Below are 20,173 nucleotides of genomic sequence, written 5' to 3' on the forward strand. Positions count from 1 at the left end.
GAGGGCGATAGGGAATGTGTGGGCCTTCAAATGCTGTTGGACTACAATGTCACTCCTACACACACAACTGTGTTGGTTCAGGCTGATGGGAGCTGCAGTCCAGCAACATCTGGAGAGATGCACAGTTCCCCCCAGTTTAGGTAGATTCCCTGGGGAAAGGTGCCGCCTTCTGATTCAGGTCACAAGTCTGGAGTTGTTTCGCATTCCAGCTCCCACCGTCTCTAACCACTGTCTCTCCTGTCAGGATGATGGGGTTTAGAGTCCTGCAATATCCAAAGCTCCGCTGTTCCCTTGTCCTTACTTCAACCGTTTTAACTACAACTGTTTGAATTACATCCAGGATTGGACTAGGACCAAACACGGCTGAATTCAAGAGGGGTTACTTGGCATTAGGTTTGCATACGGTTGCTGTGTTTAGAAGTTCAGCCTCTTTTCCTCTGCTTTTTAGTTTTCCTTTATTATCTTTCTTTCTTTTTTCCTTCCTCTCTCCCTCCCTCCTTTCCTCTCTCTCTCTCTCTCTCTGATGGTGACCAAAGGAGTCATTTTTAACCTTTAAAAAAAGACGGCTATGATCCATATGAGATTATTACTTTCCCTGAGATCTAAGAATTAAGATTTTTACAGTGTTTGGATGTTATTGGGCTTGCTTGGGAGCTTATTCACTGCCTTGGGTTCTTCTGGGAAGACATCACTGAAGTTCTGTTTAAAATTGGGAAGTGACAGAAAGGGAGTGAAAGGCGAAGTCAACCTCCTGAACCTTCAACCTGGAGAGTGGCCTTTTGTGATCAAAAGCCCTTTAATCCCCTTTGAAATGAGCCACTTCAAAGCAGTGCCCTGGAGGGATTTGGGGACTTAAAGGAGGCTCCCTGGCCCCACAGCCAAAGCCTCCTGGGGCGAAAAGTCTTTGAAGTTTGGGATGGCTCCTTACCTCCAGACGCCCCTCCATCCCAGCTCAGGTGTCTCCAAACAGGGTGGCGTCTCCGGTTATCAGTCTTCAGGGGGAAAACCATCAAAAGACCATCTATGGAATCTACTTGAGGCCATATAAATATCCTTGGCTGAGAGATCTCTGGCTGCTGAGAACTTCCATGGCTTTCCAAAGGATGCTGCTCCTTCCTTGGCTCCTCTGTCTCTCTGGCACCTTGGGTAAGTCCGGTTTCAGTTTTTCTCCCTTTCTCTGTTCTTCTGGGAAAATGTGGGGAGCTGGGGATGTTTAACCTGGAGAAGAGAAAACCATGACAGCCGCCTTTAAATCTCCGAAGAGAGAAGAGGCACCAAACTTCGGCCTGTTACAGACTGCCAAAATAAAGCTGCTTCGGGTCTCTTTGGAGGTATGCTGTTTAAATCATGCATGCACCCTAAGAATCTGGAAGCTGCACCAAAGCTGCATTCCAGTGCTTAGGAATGGAGTGTGGCTTTGGCGCGACCTCCGGACTCTTAGGACCCATGCATCATTTAAATAGCATAACTCCAAAGAGACCCGAAGCAGATTTATTTTGGCAGTCTGTAACAGGCCTTCTTCTCCAGGGACTTAGGTATGAACCAGTAGATTCGAATTGCAAGAATAGAAATTCTGTCTAAACATTAAGAGGAATTTTGTGACTGTAAGAGCCATTTGACAGTGGAATAAACTGCCTCAGAGGGTGATGGGCTCTCTTTCTTTGGAGGTCTTTAAACAGCAGCTGGAAGGAGTGTTTTATTTGTGTCTTCCTGGACTAGATTAGATGCCCCTTGTGGCCCTTTCCAGTTGTGTTCTTCTAGCAACCAGTTTGGCAATCCTACCACATGGATGCATGCCAGCGCATGGGATCTGGTGGCCAGTTTAACCAGTGGGAGGAGCACAGTCTGCAGAGAGTTCATGAAACTCCGGTTCCCATCAGCCCTGTCTCCCACTTTCTCCTAAATGTCAAAAAGCTATTTTTGCCAAGGAAAGGGCTAAGAAAAAGACAAACCCAGGTGGTGATTTTATTTGTTCCCGTTGGAATTGTGGCCAACAAGGCTAGCGCTCAATCTCAAATTAGCTGTGCAGGGGTTGGGTTAGATGACCCTTGGGGATACCTTCTTCTTGTTCAGTGATTCCAGGAAGTCCCTTCTCAGCTGCCGGAAGGGAATTAAAAGAGCCCTTACCTTAGAAAATATGCAGGGGCAGCTGTGTTGGCCATTTAGCAAATTCAATTAAAATCCACCAAACAGTGATACCTTTAGAAAATATAAGCATGCTTATAATTTGGCGTGACAATATAAGCCTAGGGCAAAGTTGCCATGCTTTCCCCCTCAATGAGGCTCCCATGCCTTTTAAACAGCTTAAAAGGGAAGAGCTGCAGAATAGCTTTAAGCATTGATGGCTTGACCTGTTGAACCCATGACCCATTGAGCCCTGGAGGCGCAGCAGCCTCCCAGGGAAAGAAAAGGTGGCAACCCAATCAGCTCAAAAACTCATCTAGGGAAAGTTTCTCTTTGGTGCAGAGGCGGGAATCACAACTCCCATTGGCTGCAACTGGAGCACAACTTCCATCAGCCTTGGCCAGCACAGCCAGTGGTCAGGAGTGATGGGAAGTGCTGTCCAGCAACACCTAGAGGACCAGAGGATGCCCACACATGTTCTTGCAGCTTCTCAAAGGTGTTTGCAATTTGCCTTCCATCTTTGAGAGGCAGCTTGGTCTAGTGGCCAGAAAGTGTGACCCTCCCAGGACTGTTTCCAATTCCATGGACCTTGACCCTGGGCTGCCCTTTTATTTCCTGGCCAAAGCAAGGGTGAATTGCCCCGTGTGTCCACACTGCACAAATATAGCAGTTCAATACCACTTTGACAGGCATCTCTATCTCTCTATCCTGTGGAATCCTGGGCTTTGTAGTTGGAAGTACTTAGACTTCTTTGCCAGGAAAGCATATTGCTATTGTTTAGGGGAGCGGACCAAAGGATTGTAAGTGACTCTCCAAGTGAAAAATCCCAGGATTCTCTAGGACAGAGGCAAGGCTACTGAAGAGGCATCAAACTGCTCTAATTGTACAGTACAGATACAGCCCAGGACCTTTTAAACAAATTGCATCCCTCCCTCCACTCTCCAACATTAAAAAGACCCACAACTGCTTCCCATCCCTGGTTAGAGCATTAAGGCACTGGGTTCAAAATCTTCTACTGTGAAGCTGACCAGTTCATTTTGAGGCCTTCCCTTTCCGAATGACCTACCTTGTGAGACTGTTGTGCAGATAAAATAGCCAGGGGACTGTATTTTTCATCTCTAGCTCTTTCACTTTTCTTGCCTTGATAACTTCATTGAGCCAATCTTAGGTTTGTCTGTCCCTCTGATCCATGACTCCAGGTTCGGGATCCGCTAGCCTGCCGCCCGAAGGAGGCAACCCTTTTGCCAAGCTGGGATGTTGTAAGCGCCAGACGCGGTACGTTTACGTCGGACACGGTGAGTGGAGTGCAAAGCCAGGCCTCTATCCCTTTTCCCTTGTTGCTCCATCTCAGGTTAAATGGCTGCCTATCAGGGGGGAAAACATTCACTGTGGGTTGGACTAAATGACCTTCAGGGACCCCTTCCAACTTGATTTTAAAAATTTGCATCCCACCTTTCTGCATTAAAAGAAAATGAAGCAGAAATGAAGAAACTAATAAAGGAGAGAAATAAAGATTTCCTCCCATTTCATTTGTCACCTACACCCAAAAGTAGAAAATGTATAAATAAATCAAAATAACACAGACAAGGACCAACCCTGCATATTGTCAGTTGAATGTTTATTTTCCTAGTAGGTGGTTATTATTACTATTCTTATTCTCAACTGTCAACATCACCCTAATTTTTACCCTGTTTTCTCCAAAACTTGGGACCCAAGGTAACTTCCAAACTACAATAAATACAACACAGTTAAAACCTATGAAAGATTAAGATCAGTGCCATTTTCCAATGCATTGTCTGGGGACCATTCCAAAGTTTTTGCCTCCACATTTGCATTGCAGACACAGGAAATGCAAAAGGACCTATTAAGAATCAGGTGCCAATTGGCAGCTCTTAAGACTTAGAGGGTGATTTAAAAAACTGTTATCTCCATTTCAGAGGTGCTATGGCCAGTCATTTCTCCAGACCTTGGAAATGTTCCTTTTCCTGTAACTTCCCAGCTCAGCCTTTGGGAAAATTCCTTCTTTGCTGTGGGTTTTTTGGACTAGGCTTGCCATGTTAGTTACCATGTTGGTTGGAGGATAATGGGAGCTGTAGTCCATAAACAAGATGAACTTTCCCAAAGGATGGCATTTGCTACAAGGCTAGGAATCAGGAATGGGTATGGGGACCAGCAGGGGCTCAGTGACCATTTGGGATGTCAGAAAAGACTTTGCCCTGGGTTGGATTACAACTCCCATGCCTCCCAGACAGTAGGACTATCATCCAGGGAATCAGCAGAGTATAATAATATAATATAATAATAACGTTTTATTTATATGTCGCCTTTCCCGTAGGGTCAAGGTGGCTCACAACATCAGATAAAACACAACATACGGTTAAAATACATCCCGTTAATTCCCTCCTTCCCTCTGCCCAACCTTACCACACTAAAATATTATTAAAACAATCAACAATTAAAGCTATTAAAACATTTAAATTAAAATGGGATGGGCAGTTTGGGTGTTCATAAAGGTCTGCATCCATGTGGATCATTCACAGCCAACTACTACAAACCCCAGAGCATTTACAGTGTTAAGCCAGAGTGTGGGGTAGTAGTTTGAGTGTTGGACTATGACTTTGGAGACCAGGGTTTTAATCCCTGCTCAGCCATAGAAACCCACTGGGGACCTTGGGCAAATCACATTCTCTCAGCCTCAGGGGAATACAAATACAACTCCCTTATTCTGACATATAGTGGCCCTTTCATGGGGTTTTCTGGGGCTGAGAGAGTGTGACTCAACCAATATCACCCAGTGCATTTCCATGGCCCAGTGGGGATTTGAACCCCGGTCTCCAGAGTCTCAGCCTTTCTAATAACAGATGATGAGGATGATTAAAGAAATTAATATTCTTAATCAATGATGCTTGTAAATTCCCATAAAACAATATATTGGTTATTATATATTGATTGTTCATTCAATTATTTGATATATCTCCAGCATTTTTTTCCAATGCAATTTATAGTATAAGGTTTTTTTAACTATCCACCTGTCAGATTGTGAAACCAATATAATAATAATGGTAAGGGAAAGACGTTCAAGAGCATGTTTTGGTCCAGTGTGTTGAAGTTTAGGGTAAAGCATCACAAAAGTGACATTATTATTTGAAAAACCAAGGCACACAAGTGGGAACAATGTTCCTTTTCTTCTCCTTGTAATAAGTACTGTTTCCTACTCCTTTTTAAAGTTAATTTTTAAAGTTAATTCCATTTTTTAAAAAAGATCCTCTTTATCCTCAAGAGCAGCCCTGTGAGGTAGGCCAAGCTTTCAAACATTTTCCATGGCACTGGGTATATTTCATGCCATTTTAAAAGTAAAATTACTTCTTAAACTCAACCCACCCCGCCAATAACACATAAAAACAGAAGGAAAGCAACCAATTCGCCCAAGAAGCAATGCAATATGACGTTTGTTTTCAGACTGTAGCAAATGACATCAAGGAATGAAACTTTTTTGGGGGAAATGGTTGCAAATCACTTCCACAAACCACTTTTAAAATGCTAACAAGTCACGGCAACAGATTACCCCAAATAGGTTTACCACTTTGGAAAGTTCCTTAAAAGTTCGGGCTAAAATCCACAGCTACTATTGGTTTGGAGGCTGAAACCAGCCAGTTTGTGTATTGGACTTTTTGCAGACAATCCCGTCTTTCCTCTCCTGATGGTTTGCTGAGCTAAGAGCCAGGGATTCTTCCCAATAAGGTGGTCTCACGCCTTGCTTTAAAAAATAAAATGGCCCTTGTAAGATACCTCCTGAATTAATTACTTCCTTTCACATGTTTCTCCACTGAAAGGCAAACCTTTTTCCAGATGCCACCTTTGCTGTGGCTTGGAGGAAAGTCTTTATTTCTTTAGCTGCACAAAATACCTTGTGGGTTTGCTTAATACTAAAAACAATTGGTCCCACTCCCCAAAATCAGATTTTTTGCTTTCTAATAAAGCCTCTGGCAGCACTTTGAGTCTTGGATTCTGGAGACCAGGGTTCAATTCCTGACTTGGCCATGAAACCCACTGGGCAAATCACACTCTCTCAGCCTCAGGGGAAGGCAATTGCAACAAATCTGGCCAAAAGATCCCATGATATAACATTAGGGTTGCCATGAGTCGGAAAAGACTTGAAGGCACACAACAACAATTGCTAGAAGAGCTGCAACTTTCTTAATGGCATTAGCTAAAGCCTATTTTGAGGCATTCCCAAAAGTCTGCAGTCTTACTGCCCTGTGGCTTTATTTTGTATATTTCAATTTCTACTAGTAAGCTTAATGGTATAAGAAATGGTGTTGGGAATGCTGTGTTATGTGCCTGGCATTCATCCGGAAGGGCAAATTATTGGGCAGAGGCAATCACCCCACGTTCTCTCTGCAAAAGCCTTAAAAGGAACCATGATATTTTCTAGTTGTAGTTTGGGGATCCCAGAACAAGCCTTTTCTGTTTTTCTCTCGCTCAGATCTCTCTGGCAGCCCGGTCAGCGTTGATGTGGGGGTCTGCAGGACACACTGCATGGGGAGCCAGCACACAAAGCCCCACACTTCTGGGCTCCCAGAACTCCCCAGACAGTCCTCCATGCTGGACTTCATTCGAAGCAAGAGGGTAAGGAACCACTGGTTTGTTCTGAATGGACTTGCAACCTGGCCTACCTTGTAGGGTTACGAATTGGGTAGTAAGAAATATTGCAACTAAACAGAATAGATCTATAGTCAGCCCTTCACATTTGCAGATTTGATGAATATGTTCTGTCTGGGAGTCTCTACTCTAACTCCTCCAGCACAACTCTGCTGGAAGTTGACCACAGAGTTGTGCTAAAGGACTTAGAAATTGCTCAAGAAAACACTTCTTTAAGCATTTGTAGGTCCTCTAATGTGATTCTATGCTCCACTTCTGGCAGAGGTGGACCATAGAGTTGTGCTAGAGGACCTAGAAGGAAACATGTCCAGTTTGCAGACAGAATGGGAAAACAGACCTGATTTGCAAATGGGGCATTTTTGGAGGCAGAATGGTTTAAAGACCAGATGGGAGCATGCTTGGGAAGCGAATGACTTCTTTTTCCTTCTCTTGTGCATCCACAGAATAGGCTCTCCTGGTCTCCAGCTGGATCCGAACCCAGTGGTGTGGGATCGGAACGTTCCTGCCCACTGGGCTACCAGTGCGAGTCCAGCCGTGTCCGGGTGGAAGAGCTGCTCCTCCTCAATGGCCCCCATGAGGTGGAGGTGATTGAGAACTGCCAATGCGCCACCCACCCTTATGAGTGTCTCCGGTCGCCAGCCCTGAAAACCTTCTTCCCGGACTCCCCCCTAGAACGGACCGTGGATGTTGGAAAGTGTTCCAGTCCGCCTCGTCTTGAAGGTAGGAGAGGCGAGGGCATGGTCTCAGGAGCCTCAGATGTACTCATATTAAAAGGAGATTCTGGAGGGGGGGTGTCATAATTTTTAAAAAGGCAACATTTCCCAGATGTAGACATGGGGAGGGTGCTAATCCAAAGGAAGGCCTACTGTGTCCTGTTTCTGAGGAAGAGAGGCACTGGCTCAATCGGCTTCATTGTCCAGCCCAGTAATGCCCCCACTGACTGGCAGAAACTCTACAGGTTTTCTAGCAGGGAGGTCTTCCTAGGCCTGTGATTCCTTCAGAGAGAATAGGCCTTTATGTCTTTGCAAGCCAGATTCATAGTGCTCTTGCACACATCTACGATCATTCTCCAAAACCACACAAGGAAAGGGGAAAGACTATAGTTCCCTTGGTTTCCCTTGGTTGTGTCCCTCCGCATACTGACAGGCAGCCGCTCTCCCATCAGTTTCTCATCTTCCCCAACTGGAAATACTTGCAGAGACTGGGATCTCCTAAATGCTTGGGCTCCAGCATTTGACCTGTGGTTCTCCAAAATAAAGGACGTTTCTAGTCCTCACTGTTCAACAGGGAAGAAAGAGGTGATTTGGACGATAGGGAGTAGAAATTTTAACCAGGTCAGACTCCTGGTCCATCTAGGGGGGAATGGTGCAGCCCTCCAAATGTTGTTGGATTGCAGCTCCCATCAGCATAGCTGCTGGGTGAGGAATAATGGGAGGTGTAGCACAGTCACATCCAGGTTGTTGTGGGAGCTCACATCTCCCTATAAGAGCCTGCCCAAGTCTTACAAAGAGGGCTTTCTATCTGTCCCAACACCTTCCCAGACTCAGCTGGGAGACAGGGCCTTCTTGGTGGCTGCTCATGGGCTTTGGACTTTTCCCCAGAGGAGGCTGTGTGCCCTCTTTGCTCTCTTTTTGCTGGCAAACAAAGCCCTTTATGTTGAAACAGACCCCGTTTCTCTTTTCAGAGGGGCTCTTCTGCGTCCCCACAATCTCTGACTCGGTTCTCCTGAAGAGTCCCAATGGGAACCAGGCAGTCCGGATCCTGGAGCGTTGCGAGCTGAGAGAGGCTTGCTACCGGGTCTCCCACCTGGAGTACTACTTTGAAATTGTCATCAGTGCTGCCGGGGAAAAGCAAGAGCGAATCAAGGTATGTTTGTGTCCCAGTCACCCTTTTGCATGCTGCTGGGCCACTATTCTTTCGGAGGGTGCACACAGACCCTCACTGCCAGTGGTTGGACTAGATGGCCCTTGGGAGGTTTCAAGGGGAAGGGGAAGGCCAGAGCTGGCTTCTCTGACCCTGTGAACCCTTTGCCCACCTGCCAAGCCAGGTAAGAAACAGGCCCTGAGTGACTGCCTCCTGTTCTTTGTGTTGCAAATCTTTCCAGGAAATCGACGTGGGAAGGTGCTTGGGGCATTGTGCAGCTGGAAGTCGGTGCTTGCTGAGGTGAGCACAGTTCTTTGGGGAGACCTTGGGGTTGGGCCAGGCAGCCCTTCTTGGGAAGGAAAGGTGTGTGTGTGTGCGCACAGGGGGGGAGATGCAAACATGCACCCCCCCAGTGTGTCAGGTTTCTATCACATAACAACATAAAAACAGCACTTTGCCATGAATCTATATAGCATTAATCAAATAGTAAAACCTTCGTTGTCTCCTCCTCCTCCTCCTCATTATTGGTTTCACAGCCTCCCAAGTGTTACCAACTGGTGTTTTGGACCATCCAAAACTGTCCCTATTAAATACACACACACATACCACCACCACCAATGATTCATGTTCCATCCAAGAATCTAGTAATTAATGAGGTCTCATCAGATAATATTGTCTCTTCCTATAACTACAATGATTATTCTCAATCTCCAGGCATTACCAAATGGAGTTCTGGACTGTCCAAGACTATTGCCTTTTCCTACAATAACATATAGGGATATAATGCTGCCTCTTCTTATAATAGCAATTGGTTTCAATCTCCCAGGCATTATCAAATGTACTTCTGGATTCTATCCAAGAAGCTAGGCCTCAGTGAGGTCTTATCAGATAATGTGTCCGGTTTCAATTAGTGTCAGTTTTTGTAACGGACAGTCAGAAGTTCTGTCATTCCACTTTGGAATGATATCCTATTGCTTATTATTATTATTATTATTATTATTATTATTATTATTATTAGTCATCTTCATCATCAGTACTGTCATATTATTCGTGACACTGAAGTACATGGCATCATACACATTCAAAGAAAAATGCCCTGCTGTGGAATCACACAAATAAATCAGTTTGCATCCAACCCCCTGCCCTCAATTCCTCCCATCTTTTTATATTAAAATAAAATGGTTCATGGCAAGGCTTAATTATATGTTTTATTAGAGGAATAATGCTCTGGAGACCAGGATTTGAATCCCTGCAAGGCTATGGATACTCACTGGGAGACATCACTGGGCAAGTCACACACTCTCAGCCCAGGGACAGAGGCCTGGCTCACTACGCCAAGCAAGACAGAAAGGAAAATAAAACTAATGAGGGTTACTTTTAAAAGAATATGTCTTAGTTTTCCCTAGAGCCCTTTCAGAGGCCTAAACACCCTAAAGGCACCCTCTGATCCTAGACACTAAGAAGAGTCAGCTCTGGTTAGTGCTTGGATGGGAGACAGCCAATGAAGACCAGACTGCATTTTATAGCAAGGTTGCATTTTATAGGAAGGAACTGGCAAAACCACCTTTGGGGATTCCTTGCTTATGAAATCCATGGGGTCACTGTGAGGTGGCTTTAAGTCACATATACACACACAAAGGCCCTCCGAGACAAGGCCAAGTGAAATGGGGGGATGTGCTTTCCCCCCTGGCTGCCAGACGAACCCTCCCCATACACAAAAGGGCAATTTGGGAGCATGGGAGGAATATCCCTTCTCTAGCCAGCCAGAGGATGGGGAAATCCACTCCCAATCCACAATTGCTCCTGAGGATCCTTGAGTAGAACAGGAAAGAGGCTGTTGCTGTTGTTATTGTTGTGTGCCTTCAAGTCTGACTTAAGGTGACCCTATTGCAAGGTTTTCCTGGCCAGATTTGTTGGAGAAGAGATTGCCACTGCCTTCTGAGTCTGGGGCTGTGTGGCTTCCCCAAGGTTCATGGCAGAGCAAGGATTTGAACCCTGGTCTCCCTGTGTCCTTGACACTCAAACCATTACCCTTTGCTGGCTCTCACCACCAGCTACATTTATACGGCATTTTTCATGGGTTCCCTACACCCAAAAACAACCCTGTCATGGAGAGAGTAGGGCTGCCTTGAAGGGTGGTGGACTCTCTTTCTTCAGAAATATTTAAACTGAGGCTGGCTATCTTTTGAGAGTGTGTTACATGTGTCTTTCTTTATGGCGGAGGGTTGGACTTCAAATTCTTGAGATCCTATGATTTCTTTCCTTTTGAGAGAGTCTGGCAGGAGTGTATTTATGGGCAGAAGACAAAATGAGGCTGTCCCCCCCTTATTAAACTTTCCTTCAGTCCCCAAACTTCTAGCATTGCAAAGAATGGGACAGTGAATATCCTTCATACCAAGAACTCTTCTCTTGGTTGTGTTGGCTTTCCCTGGGCCCCTTGGCCTGCCCCCCTTTTCTTTGGATGCCCGAACTCTTTGTCTCTTAAATGATCAACTGAAGTTTTAACTTTAAGCAAAGTTAGAAATTAATTCAAAGACTGAAGGAAAGTTTCATGGGGGGAAGAGGATTTTGAGAGGGGGACAACGTCCTCATTTTAAGTTCATTGAGTGAGCTCCAAGGCTCATGACAGGGATTAGAATCTCCTGGGTCTGGTCTGGTGCTGTAGCCACTATACAAGACTGCCTCTTGCCAGTGTTTTGAATCCGGCACCAGCTCTTACCTCAGCTTTCTTCCCAGCAGAGGCCCCCAGAGTGAAGCGCAGTGTCTCCTTAGGGCAGAAGGCGTCCCCGGCCGCTGTGTCCCCCAACAATATGAGACCCACACTTTCCAGAGCCGGATGGGGACCCTCCGCACCGTTTTGGCCGTCCAGAGGTGCAGATGCGAGGTCTGAAGGATGGCAGCCCAAATTGGTGCTCCTAAGATTAAGAGGAATGACGCTGCGGAACAAGGGTGAAAGAAGAGTCTGCGTTCACCATCTCCTCTGAGCAAAGAATGTGATCCATTTGTGAGAAATGGGCAGATGTGTAAATAAAAATTATTTTGAAAGAAAGGACAGCGCCCCGTTTCAGATTTTTCAGTCTGCTGGCCAGAGGTTTCTGGGAGATGCAGTCTGCTGCACAGAGCTCAGTAAGAGGATTCTGGGAGACGCAGACTACTGGCCTAGCTGACTAGGGGACTCTGGAGATGCAATCTGCTACACAAAGCTCAGTAAAGGGATTCTGGGAGATGCAGCCCGCTGGCCAAGCTGGCTGGAGTTTCCTGGGAAATGCATTCTGCTGGCCAAACTTTGGTTGGGGATTCTGGGAGATGCTGGCCAAACCAGCAAGGGGGTCCTGGAAACTGTCTCAAGAGAAGTAATGTTTCCAAGCTCTGAAAATGTTCCAGGTGATTTTCTTGGGAAAGATTAATTTCCTCCCTGCAAGAAGCTCCAAACAGGCAAACAAACACTTAAACCTAGCGTGTTTACATGACAAATGATTCCTTAATCCAGCCCATGCTGACCTGCTGTGAAATTAAACATCCTGAAATCTGGAGGAAGCAGGCGGTTGGCCTTGGCCTTCCCTGCTGAGCCCCTTAGCCTCCCCTTGGGTGCCATCCTCTGCTCCTTCCAAAAAACAAGAGAGTTCTGTGACAGGGAAGGATCAGGGACGCCATGCAGGAAACTTTGGACAAAGCATTTTATGGGCAAGGCTGCACAAACCTTAGAAGCCAGAGAGCCATTCACCAAGAGGTGGGAAACCTGAGTATAAATGCATTTGAGCCCACAATCTCATTTCCAGGAGCCTCCCTGTTTACAAATAGTGTGTGTCCAGGGAGGGTTGTCCACAGAGAAAACACTGAGCAATGGATGGCCAAAACTGTAGGAAGACGCTCCCTATTTAAGCCAGCTCTCTGTTCAGAACCATGAGGACTAGAAATATCAGGGATGCCCCAAATTCATAGAACAAAGCACCTGATTTGGACAGCCATCTATTCAGAATCATGAGGACTAGAAGTTTTACTTACAGCCCAAACCCACAGAAAGCAACTTTCTGTTTTAAACAATCCCTCTGTTTAGAACCAGGAAAGTTAAGCATTTAATAGATGGTCCAAACCCATAGAAAGGAGCTCCCTATGTGAGCCAGCCCTCCGTTCAAAATCGTGAGGACTAGACCTCACAGAAAGAAGTGACTTAAGATGCTACTAAAACCAGACCTCTCTTCAGAATCGTGAGGACTCCAAAAACTTTCTTCCTTCAGGGGAGGGTTTGCAACCCAATGGGCTTCCATGGCTGAGCAGAGATTCGAACCCTGGTTTCCAGAGTTGTAGTCCAACATGCAAACCACTGCACCACACCGTCTTTCTCTATGGTTCTGTTGCTGTATGCCTTCAAGTTGTTTCTGACTTATGGCAACCCTAAGGTGAACCTATCATGGGGTTTTCTTGGCAAGATTTCTCCATCCTCTGAGGCTGAGAGAGTGTGACTTGCAGAAGGTCACCCAGTGGGCTGGAAATTGTAGACCCCCCAGCAAAAAAGGACTACAATTCATGTCTAAGCCTGGAGTGTTGTGGGTGGGAAGGGGGCTTGTCACGTTCCCTTCTTCTCACCTGAGCCCATCCCTTCCTCTTCCTTGTGGATTGGGCACCTGGATTATTCTCTCCCTGTAATTGTCCCCTTTCTGTCTATTCTCCCCTCCTCCATGTTTAAAACCTACCTGCTAATGGCCTCCGATTTTCCCCATTAAGCGCCTCTTAGCCCCCCAAGGAGAGCAAACCTCTGGCCCAGGTGGGCTCCCCAATGGTGTGTATTGGCCCCGATGCCAAGGCAGGCTTTGCACCTTTTCACTGTGGCAATTAACCCCCCCTTGGCCCTTCCTGGCGGCTCATTAGCAGCAGCCAAGGGATTTGGGGATCAGGTGGGTTTATAAGCCCCATGGGCTGGAGAAGGGGGCTACTAGTTCTCTGGAGGGAGACCTTTTGAGATGACAGCCATGCCTTGCTCCCAATTTTGGCTCTTGATCCTCTTCGCCTGGGTGCCAACCTGCCTTGGCAAACCCTCCCAGGTGAGTGGAGCAGAAGGAGATGGGCACCCAGACCAGACCCAGGCCCAAGCCCTGAAGAAACTCCTGGAGGTCTTTGGCATGGAAGGCCCACCGCAGCTGCCCCAGCACCCAAAAGAGCCACCCCAGTACATGGTGGACTTGTACAACGCCGTGGCTGGGGATGATGGGATCATCAAGAACCCGGACATCTTGATGGGCAACACAGTGCGCAGCTTCTTGGACAAAAGTAAGCAGGGCAGGTGGGAGGTGGGCATCCCTTGCTTGGCCAGAGAGTGGGAGTGTTGCTCCTAAAAGGCTGCAGAGGGTCTTCTTAGGCAAGGGATCCTCAGAGGATGTTTGCCAGACCCTTCCTCTGACATGAGTGCCTACAGCGCTTGGGATTCCCTGGTGCTCTCCCATCCAAGGACTAACCATGGCTGAACCAACTTTAACCCCCCCCCCCCCCGGGCCTTTTGGGGGTATTTAGGCCAGACTAAGTTTTGCCTTATGATCTCCATAAACCAGAAACGACTTGGGCACACCAAAACAACCCCAAATCCATTCACTCACATCCTCTTTCTCTCTCCTACCTGCATTTGGCATCCTTCTTTCTTCCCTCTCTCTTTCCTTCTCGTCTGCATTTTCCCTCCCTCTCTCATTTTGTCATTATTGATCTATCATCTGCAGTTGGATTGTCCTCTCTATTCATTTTGCATTTCTCTCAGGGTTGTTATGTAACTTCAGGTCCTTTCCAATTTATGGCAAGCCTAAGGCGACCCTATTCAAAGGGTTTTCTTGGTAAGATTTGTTCAGAGGGGGCATTGCCTTTGCCTCCCTCTGAGGCTGAGAGTGTGGCTCACCCACTGGGTTTCCATGGCCAAGTAGGGATTCGAACCCTGGTCTCTCATAGTCCTAGCATGACATTTGGACCCATGCACCAGATGAACTGAAATAAAAAGGGTTATGAGATGTTTGCCATTATCTTCCTCTGAGGCTGAGACCAAATATGTATTTCTTTAATTTATTTTGTCTGGTTTTTCAGCACTTTGGCCTGATGCAAATGCCTCTCCTCAACTGCTTCATTGGTTAGAGGATGCCCTGCAGGGTTGTGGATCCCCCCCCCCAATTTTACCTTTTCAGTGCAGGGTTAGAATAGGATTACATCTGATTTTCAATTTGCCATTTATCAGCTGGTAATTCAGGTGTCCTTTCCAAGAGGCTGCTAGATTTAATGCACTTCCACCCCAACTTGTGAATAAAAAGCAATAGGGAACCATTCAATTTCTGTCCTGCTCAAGACAGGAACATGGAACATTACTTTTTTTAGACTATAGGTTGGGGGATTTGGGGCATTGTAGTCCCAAAAACAATTTTTTTTGGACTACAATGGTATGATTTGTCATTGGAGTTTTCATGGGGGACATGAAAACTAAGGTTTATTGCAGTTGAAGATTTTATGGATTAGACTCTTGCTTCTCTGAAGAGGATTAAAAATTCAGACATAATCAATCTGTGCAGCTAAACCTACCCTTTGGGGGAAGAATTAATTCCATAAACCCCCTTTTTAAAAAGTCCACAATCTTCTCATTCTCATTTAACAGCAGCCCTGCGAGGTAGGCTGAGAAAGAGGACTTTTATAGCTTCAAACATGGGCCACCAAGCCCTCCTCTTGCCCTGCCTGTCCTACCTCACAGGGCTGTTGGGAGGCAAAATAAATCTGTTTATTATGGAGGAAACAAATGTGAATGGATGCCACTAACTCCCCTGTCCTTTTGCATTGCAGCCCACAGCGTCCAGATGCATCTCCACTTTGACCTGTCCAACGTGGCCAAAAACGAGAAGATTTTGTCCACTGAATTTCATCTGTTTAAACTCCGGCCAAAGCTGTCTGACCAGATTAATCCCAGCGCGCCACACTTCTGCCAAGTAAGTCAGCCCAGTGCCAAAGCATTTCCCTGGGCACTCATTTATGCTCAGAAGCACTCTTGTCCTTCCTCAAGGATTCCTAGGACAGAGGTGGGAAGCAACCCCCCTTTCCTCCAAATACAGTCTGCAAGAACTGTAATAACTCGGGGGGCAAAGTTTTAACTTTTAAATGTAGTAGAGGTTGAGTTTCCTTTTTCCAAAATGCTTGGGGCCAGAAGAGTTTGGGATTTTTTTTTCCAGAATTGGGAGTATTTGCATCAACTTAATGCAATCTCTTGGGCTGCATCTACACCACAGAATTAATACAGTTTGGCATCAATTGCCATGGCTATGGGATTCTAGTTTTGTGAGATATTTAGCCTTCTCTGCCAGAGTGCTATGGTGGTACCACAAACTACAAATCCCAGGATTCCACAGCATTATTGAGCCATGGCAGTTAAAGTGGTATCAAGACTATTATTTCTGCAGCGCAGATGCAGCCATGGAACTGAAACTTAAAGTGCATGTATGTTATATGTACTTTATACATATATAAAGAAGGGTGGAAGGGGCTGACTCTCCTTCTTTGGGGGCCCTTGGAGTCTCCTTCCAATCCAAGTAGCATTGAATTTGGGCTCTTAATTGATGCCACCTCAACTTTTGTATCCCCCTCTCCAAGGTGGACATCTTTCAAGTCCTGGACAAAGAGGATATGGATTCTCCCGTTGGAAAAAGGCACCTCTGCTCCAGAAAGTTGGCCGTCCAAGGATCCGGCTGGGAGATTATTCACATCACGCAAGCAGTGAGTTGGTTCTTGTCCAGAGATGCAGTTTGGGGGCTTGTTGGTGCTGCTGCTCATTGCTATCAAGCCACCTTTGGCTCATGGCAACCCTCTGGCCTGCTCAGGTCTTGCAAACGCAGGTGGCTTCCTCGACTGAATCTCTCCACCTGGAAGGGGGTCTCCCTCTTTTCCTATTGCCTGCCACCTTACCAAGCATTGTTATATTTTCTATGTCTCATATGTTTATTTTATGGCCTTGTTTTTCCTGATGATTGCATTGTGGCTTGATGGCCCAATCCCCCCCCATTTTGGGACAAGAACCCTATCATTAAACCCAACCTTTGTGGTGCCTTTTGCAGGTTCGCGAGTGGACAGAGGACGAGAGCAGTAACCAGGGCCTGCTGGTGACAGTGGGGGAAATGAATGAGGATCCCCTGAAGAAGCGCACCTTCTGCCCTGTACGCTTTGCTTCCGGCAGGGACCACCATGAGAGCAAGAAGCCCATGCTGGTTGTGTTCACAGATGATGGGCGGCAAGGGGCGATTCTGCCCTCTGTCCCCTTTGTAGGTAAGATATCCCTCCTCTTGTTGGCCGGGGAGCTTCGTGGGGCAATACCTCTGAGCATACACAGAGTACTTTCAAAATATTCTAGAATAACATCCAAAATCCACATACCAAAATGCATAAAATACATGATGCAAGCCTTTGAAGCTCCACTGGCTTCTTTGTGTAGAGGGCTTTCAAATTACTCTGGGATTTCAAGTTAGATCTCTAAGCATGTGCAGAGGGTTTTCAAGTCTTGGGTGACTCCATCTTAAGGACCAGGTACAATGCCCAGGTTTACAGTTATTCTGTTCCACCTCTGGGCTCCAGTGCAATGCCTCTGAGCATGTCCAGAGTGCTCCCACCTATTCTGAAGTCTTCTCCATCAGAGCAGGGAGTAGTGGTTTTTTAACGCGTGTTTCTTTTCTTTCCCCCCCTGCCTCTCAGAGGAGTCCCATCCGAACATGGCGGAGGCCCTCCCGGTGCCCAGAGGCAATGGGTCACGGATGGCTCGTTCGGCTGAGGCCCCGATGCCCTGCCAGCGCCTCCCTCTTCTAGTGGACTTTGAGGAAATCGGCTGGTCCAGCTGGATCATCTCCCCCCGGGGCTACAACGCTTTTCACTGCCAGGGTGCCTGCTCCTTCCCGCTGGGGGCAAACATGCGCCCCACCACCCATGCCACTGTTCAGTCCATCGTCCACGCTTTGAAGCTCAGGCAGGACGTCCAAGGGCCCTGCTGCGTCCCGGACCAACTCTACTCCATCAGCCTGCTCTATTTTGATGAAGATGCAAACGTGGTCCTCAAGCAGTACGACAACATGGTGGCCGGCAGCTGCGGGTGCCACTGAGTCCCTCTGAGGGTCTGGTCCACAGAAGAAGGATAGCAAAGCTGTTTGTTCCAAAAACTTTTGATCAAGAGAAACATCTACATTTTTAAAAAATCCCTAGTGTGAGTTGGCTAAAACCAGACAGAATTCTGGGGAGGGGCTTGGGGTCAATGGAAAGGAATTTGAGATCAGCAAACCCAACAGTGGATCAGCTTTTAGGACCAAAAGAGCTCCTTCCTTTGGGGCTGAAAATCAGGCTAAACACACTCAAACATGGTGGTTTGGGTCCCCTTCTCCCACATCCCAAATCCACCAAAAGAAAATCGTTTTTGGACTAATTCCATCCCCTTTAACTGTTTGGCAATCCCACTCACTCCGCAAAGTGAGCTGCATGAAACATTCACAAATTAGGGCCCTTTCTCTGTACCATAATGTACATATCCAAAGCATTAATATTTATATGTGTATATACTCTCATGTATTGGTCACTCATTGTACAGTCTCACCTGTAAATACAGTATTTGTAAATGGGTTCCTGCTGTTTTAAACCTTGGTCCTGTAGTCTGCTCCTTCTAGTTTTATTATATTCGGGCATTTTAATGTATTTAAGCAGTTGTGCACCATTCAGCAAATATTGGTTACTGGGCATTTTTGCAATATTGTGTTGCTGTAATCATGGTGCTGTGTACCATCTTGAACATGAATGATGCATTTATATTAAAAGCACCCTCACTGGGTTTCTCTTTATTGTCAAAAGACATTTCTGTTCTTAAAAAAGAAAATTGGAAAGGACAATCTTGGTCATATCTAAGCCCAGAATTATTTTTGATTTAAATTACTTTGGGCCTCAGGATTTTGAAGTGCTAGAGCAATACTGCACCTAAGAGCCTAAAGGCATCAGACTCTGTCTTGGAAGCTAAGCAGAGTCAGCCCTGATTAGTACTTAGAAGGGAGACTACCAGCTAATACCAAGCTGTGTTTCAGAGGAAGGAACTGGCAAAACCACCTAAGAAAGTTGCATGAAATTCATGACGTCGCCACAGGTCTATAAGCAACTTGAAGGCATATATACACAAACATTGATAAAGCCAGGGTTCAAATCCCTGCTTGGCCATGGAAACTCACTGGGTGACCTTGGGCAAGTCATACTCTCTCAACCTTAGAGGAAGGCCATGGTGGCAACCCCCATCCAAATAAATCTTGTAAACGGAACCCATTATAAGATTGCCTTAGGGTTGCCATAAATTAGTAATAACTTATAGACACATAACAATAGGCTGCTGGAGAAAATCAACAAACTCTCCCTAGAAGCCACAATTACTCATCTGAGGCTATTATATTTGGGACGTATAATAGGAAGATTCAGGAGAGAAGATGATAATGCTTGGGCAAAGTGGAGGGCAACAGGAAAAGAGGAAGACCGCAGATGCAAGGAAGTTGCAGCTTTGCAAGACCTGAACCTAGTTGCACTTAACCAGGACTTTTGGAGGTCTCTCAAGTCACAAGAAGTTTATTTGCACCTTCATATCTGGGATTGAAACAGTTAGCCCTTGCAGTCCCTTCCAACTCTGATTGTGTAGTAAATCCCTTTCATTAAATGGGGTCTAACTATTGCATACTATGCTCCTGACATCTTCAGGGCAAAGCATTTCAGTCTTGCCAAGTTAATCCAATTCTCTCCTCCCTATACACACACACCCCTCTTCCTTTTCTCCCATTGCAATGCCCATATGCATCTCTTCCTTTGTGTTGCATACCACTCTTCCTCTCTTTGAGCCAAGCTTCATGTTCCTAGTCCCTAAGGGTGTCCAAACATACTAATAAGTAAAATAAACCCATAGCCTCCTATAAGAGAATTTAGAATTTATTCATTTGTTTTGTGTGTGTGTGCGTGCTTTTGCATCCATGATGTGCCTCCCTCCACACTTCCATTGTGTCAACATTTGCCATTACTTGGAGAGGTCCTTTTAAAAATATGTGGCGCGTGTGCAAAACACAAGTCTAACCTGGAGGCTTTTGTTGTGACTGTTGTCATCAGGTAGCCCTCCAGCCAGAGACAACTTCTCACAACCTGCTCCCTTCCATGTGGCCGGAGGTTGAACTGGATGACCCCTAGGGTCCCTTCCAAACGTTAAGGACTCTGCTTTTACAGAGCAGGTATGGGTTTGGCTGCTTAAGACTCAGAGAATGAGTTTGCTCTTCAGCAAAAAAAAAGGAATAATTCACACAAAGAAAAAAAGTGTTTTCTCACCAGTAAAACCAATAGACTTAAAAGCACTGATGCCAGATTGTCTGGTGTCACAGAGGGAAACAGACAATGAGCATGGACTACACCTACTACCTCCCTTCCCATCATCCCCAACACACCCATTTCCAAAGTCTCCAAAATCCTACTGGCTTTCATTAGCAGACATAATGAATTTACCTCCATAGATATAAATTCAAGG

At 46.1% G+C, this 20,173-nt stretch overlaps 2 protein-coding genes across 4 annotated transcripts; both read left to right on the plus strand.

Moving 5' to 3' along the window:
• Positions 1-578: 578 nt before the first annotated feature.
• On the plus strand, positions 579-11,658 carry LOC121936903. 3 transcript variants are annotated; one of them, XM_042479590.1, is made up of 7 exons: positions 579-1,146; positions 3,324-3,419; positions 6,611-6,753; positions 7,230-7,506; positions 8,471-8,652; positions 8,891-8,949; positions 11,374-11,658. In XM_042479590.1, exons 1-7 carry the CDS (start codon positions 1,089-1,091, stop codon positions 11,537-11,539), a joined length of 981 nt encoding a protein of 326 aa, XP_042335524.1. In that variant the 5' UTR covers positions 579-1,088; the 3' UTR covers positions 11,540-11,658. The 3 variants fall into 3 exon arrangements, with proteins under 3 accessions (XP_042335524.1, XP_042335525.1, XP_042335526.1); XM_042479591.1 differs by having other exon boundaries at positions 11,386-11,657; XM_042479592.1 differs by having other exon boundaries at positions 11,389-11,655.
• A 1,961-nt stretch (positions 11,659-13,619) lies between these two features.
• On the plus strand, positions 13,620-18,293 carry LOC121936500 (bone morphogenetic protein 2-like). The gene is made up of 5 exons (XM_042478789.1): positions 13,620-13,917; positions 15,454-15,596; positions 16,255-16,377; positions 16,716-16,919; positions 17,352-18,293. Exons 1-5 carry the CDS (start codon positions 13,620-13,622, stop codon positions 17,745-17,747), a joined length of 1,164 nt encoding a protein of 387 aa, XP_042334723.1. The 3' UTR covers positions 17,748-18,293.
• The last annotated feature ends 1,880 nt before the right edge of the window (positions 18,294-20,173 follow it).

This window comes from Sceloporus undulatus, chromosome 7, assembly GCF_019175285.1.
Source record: "Sceloporus undulatus isolate JIND9_A2432 ecotype Alabama chromosome 7, SceUnd_v1.1, whole genome shotgun sequence".
Classification (NCBI taxonomy): Eukaryota; Metazoa; Chordata; class Lepidosauria; order Squamata; family Phrynosomatidae; genus Sceloporus; species Sceloporus undulatus.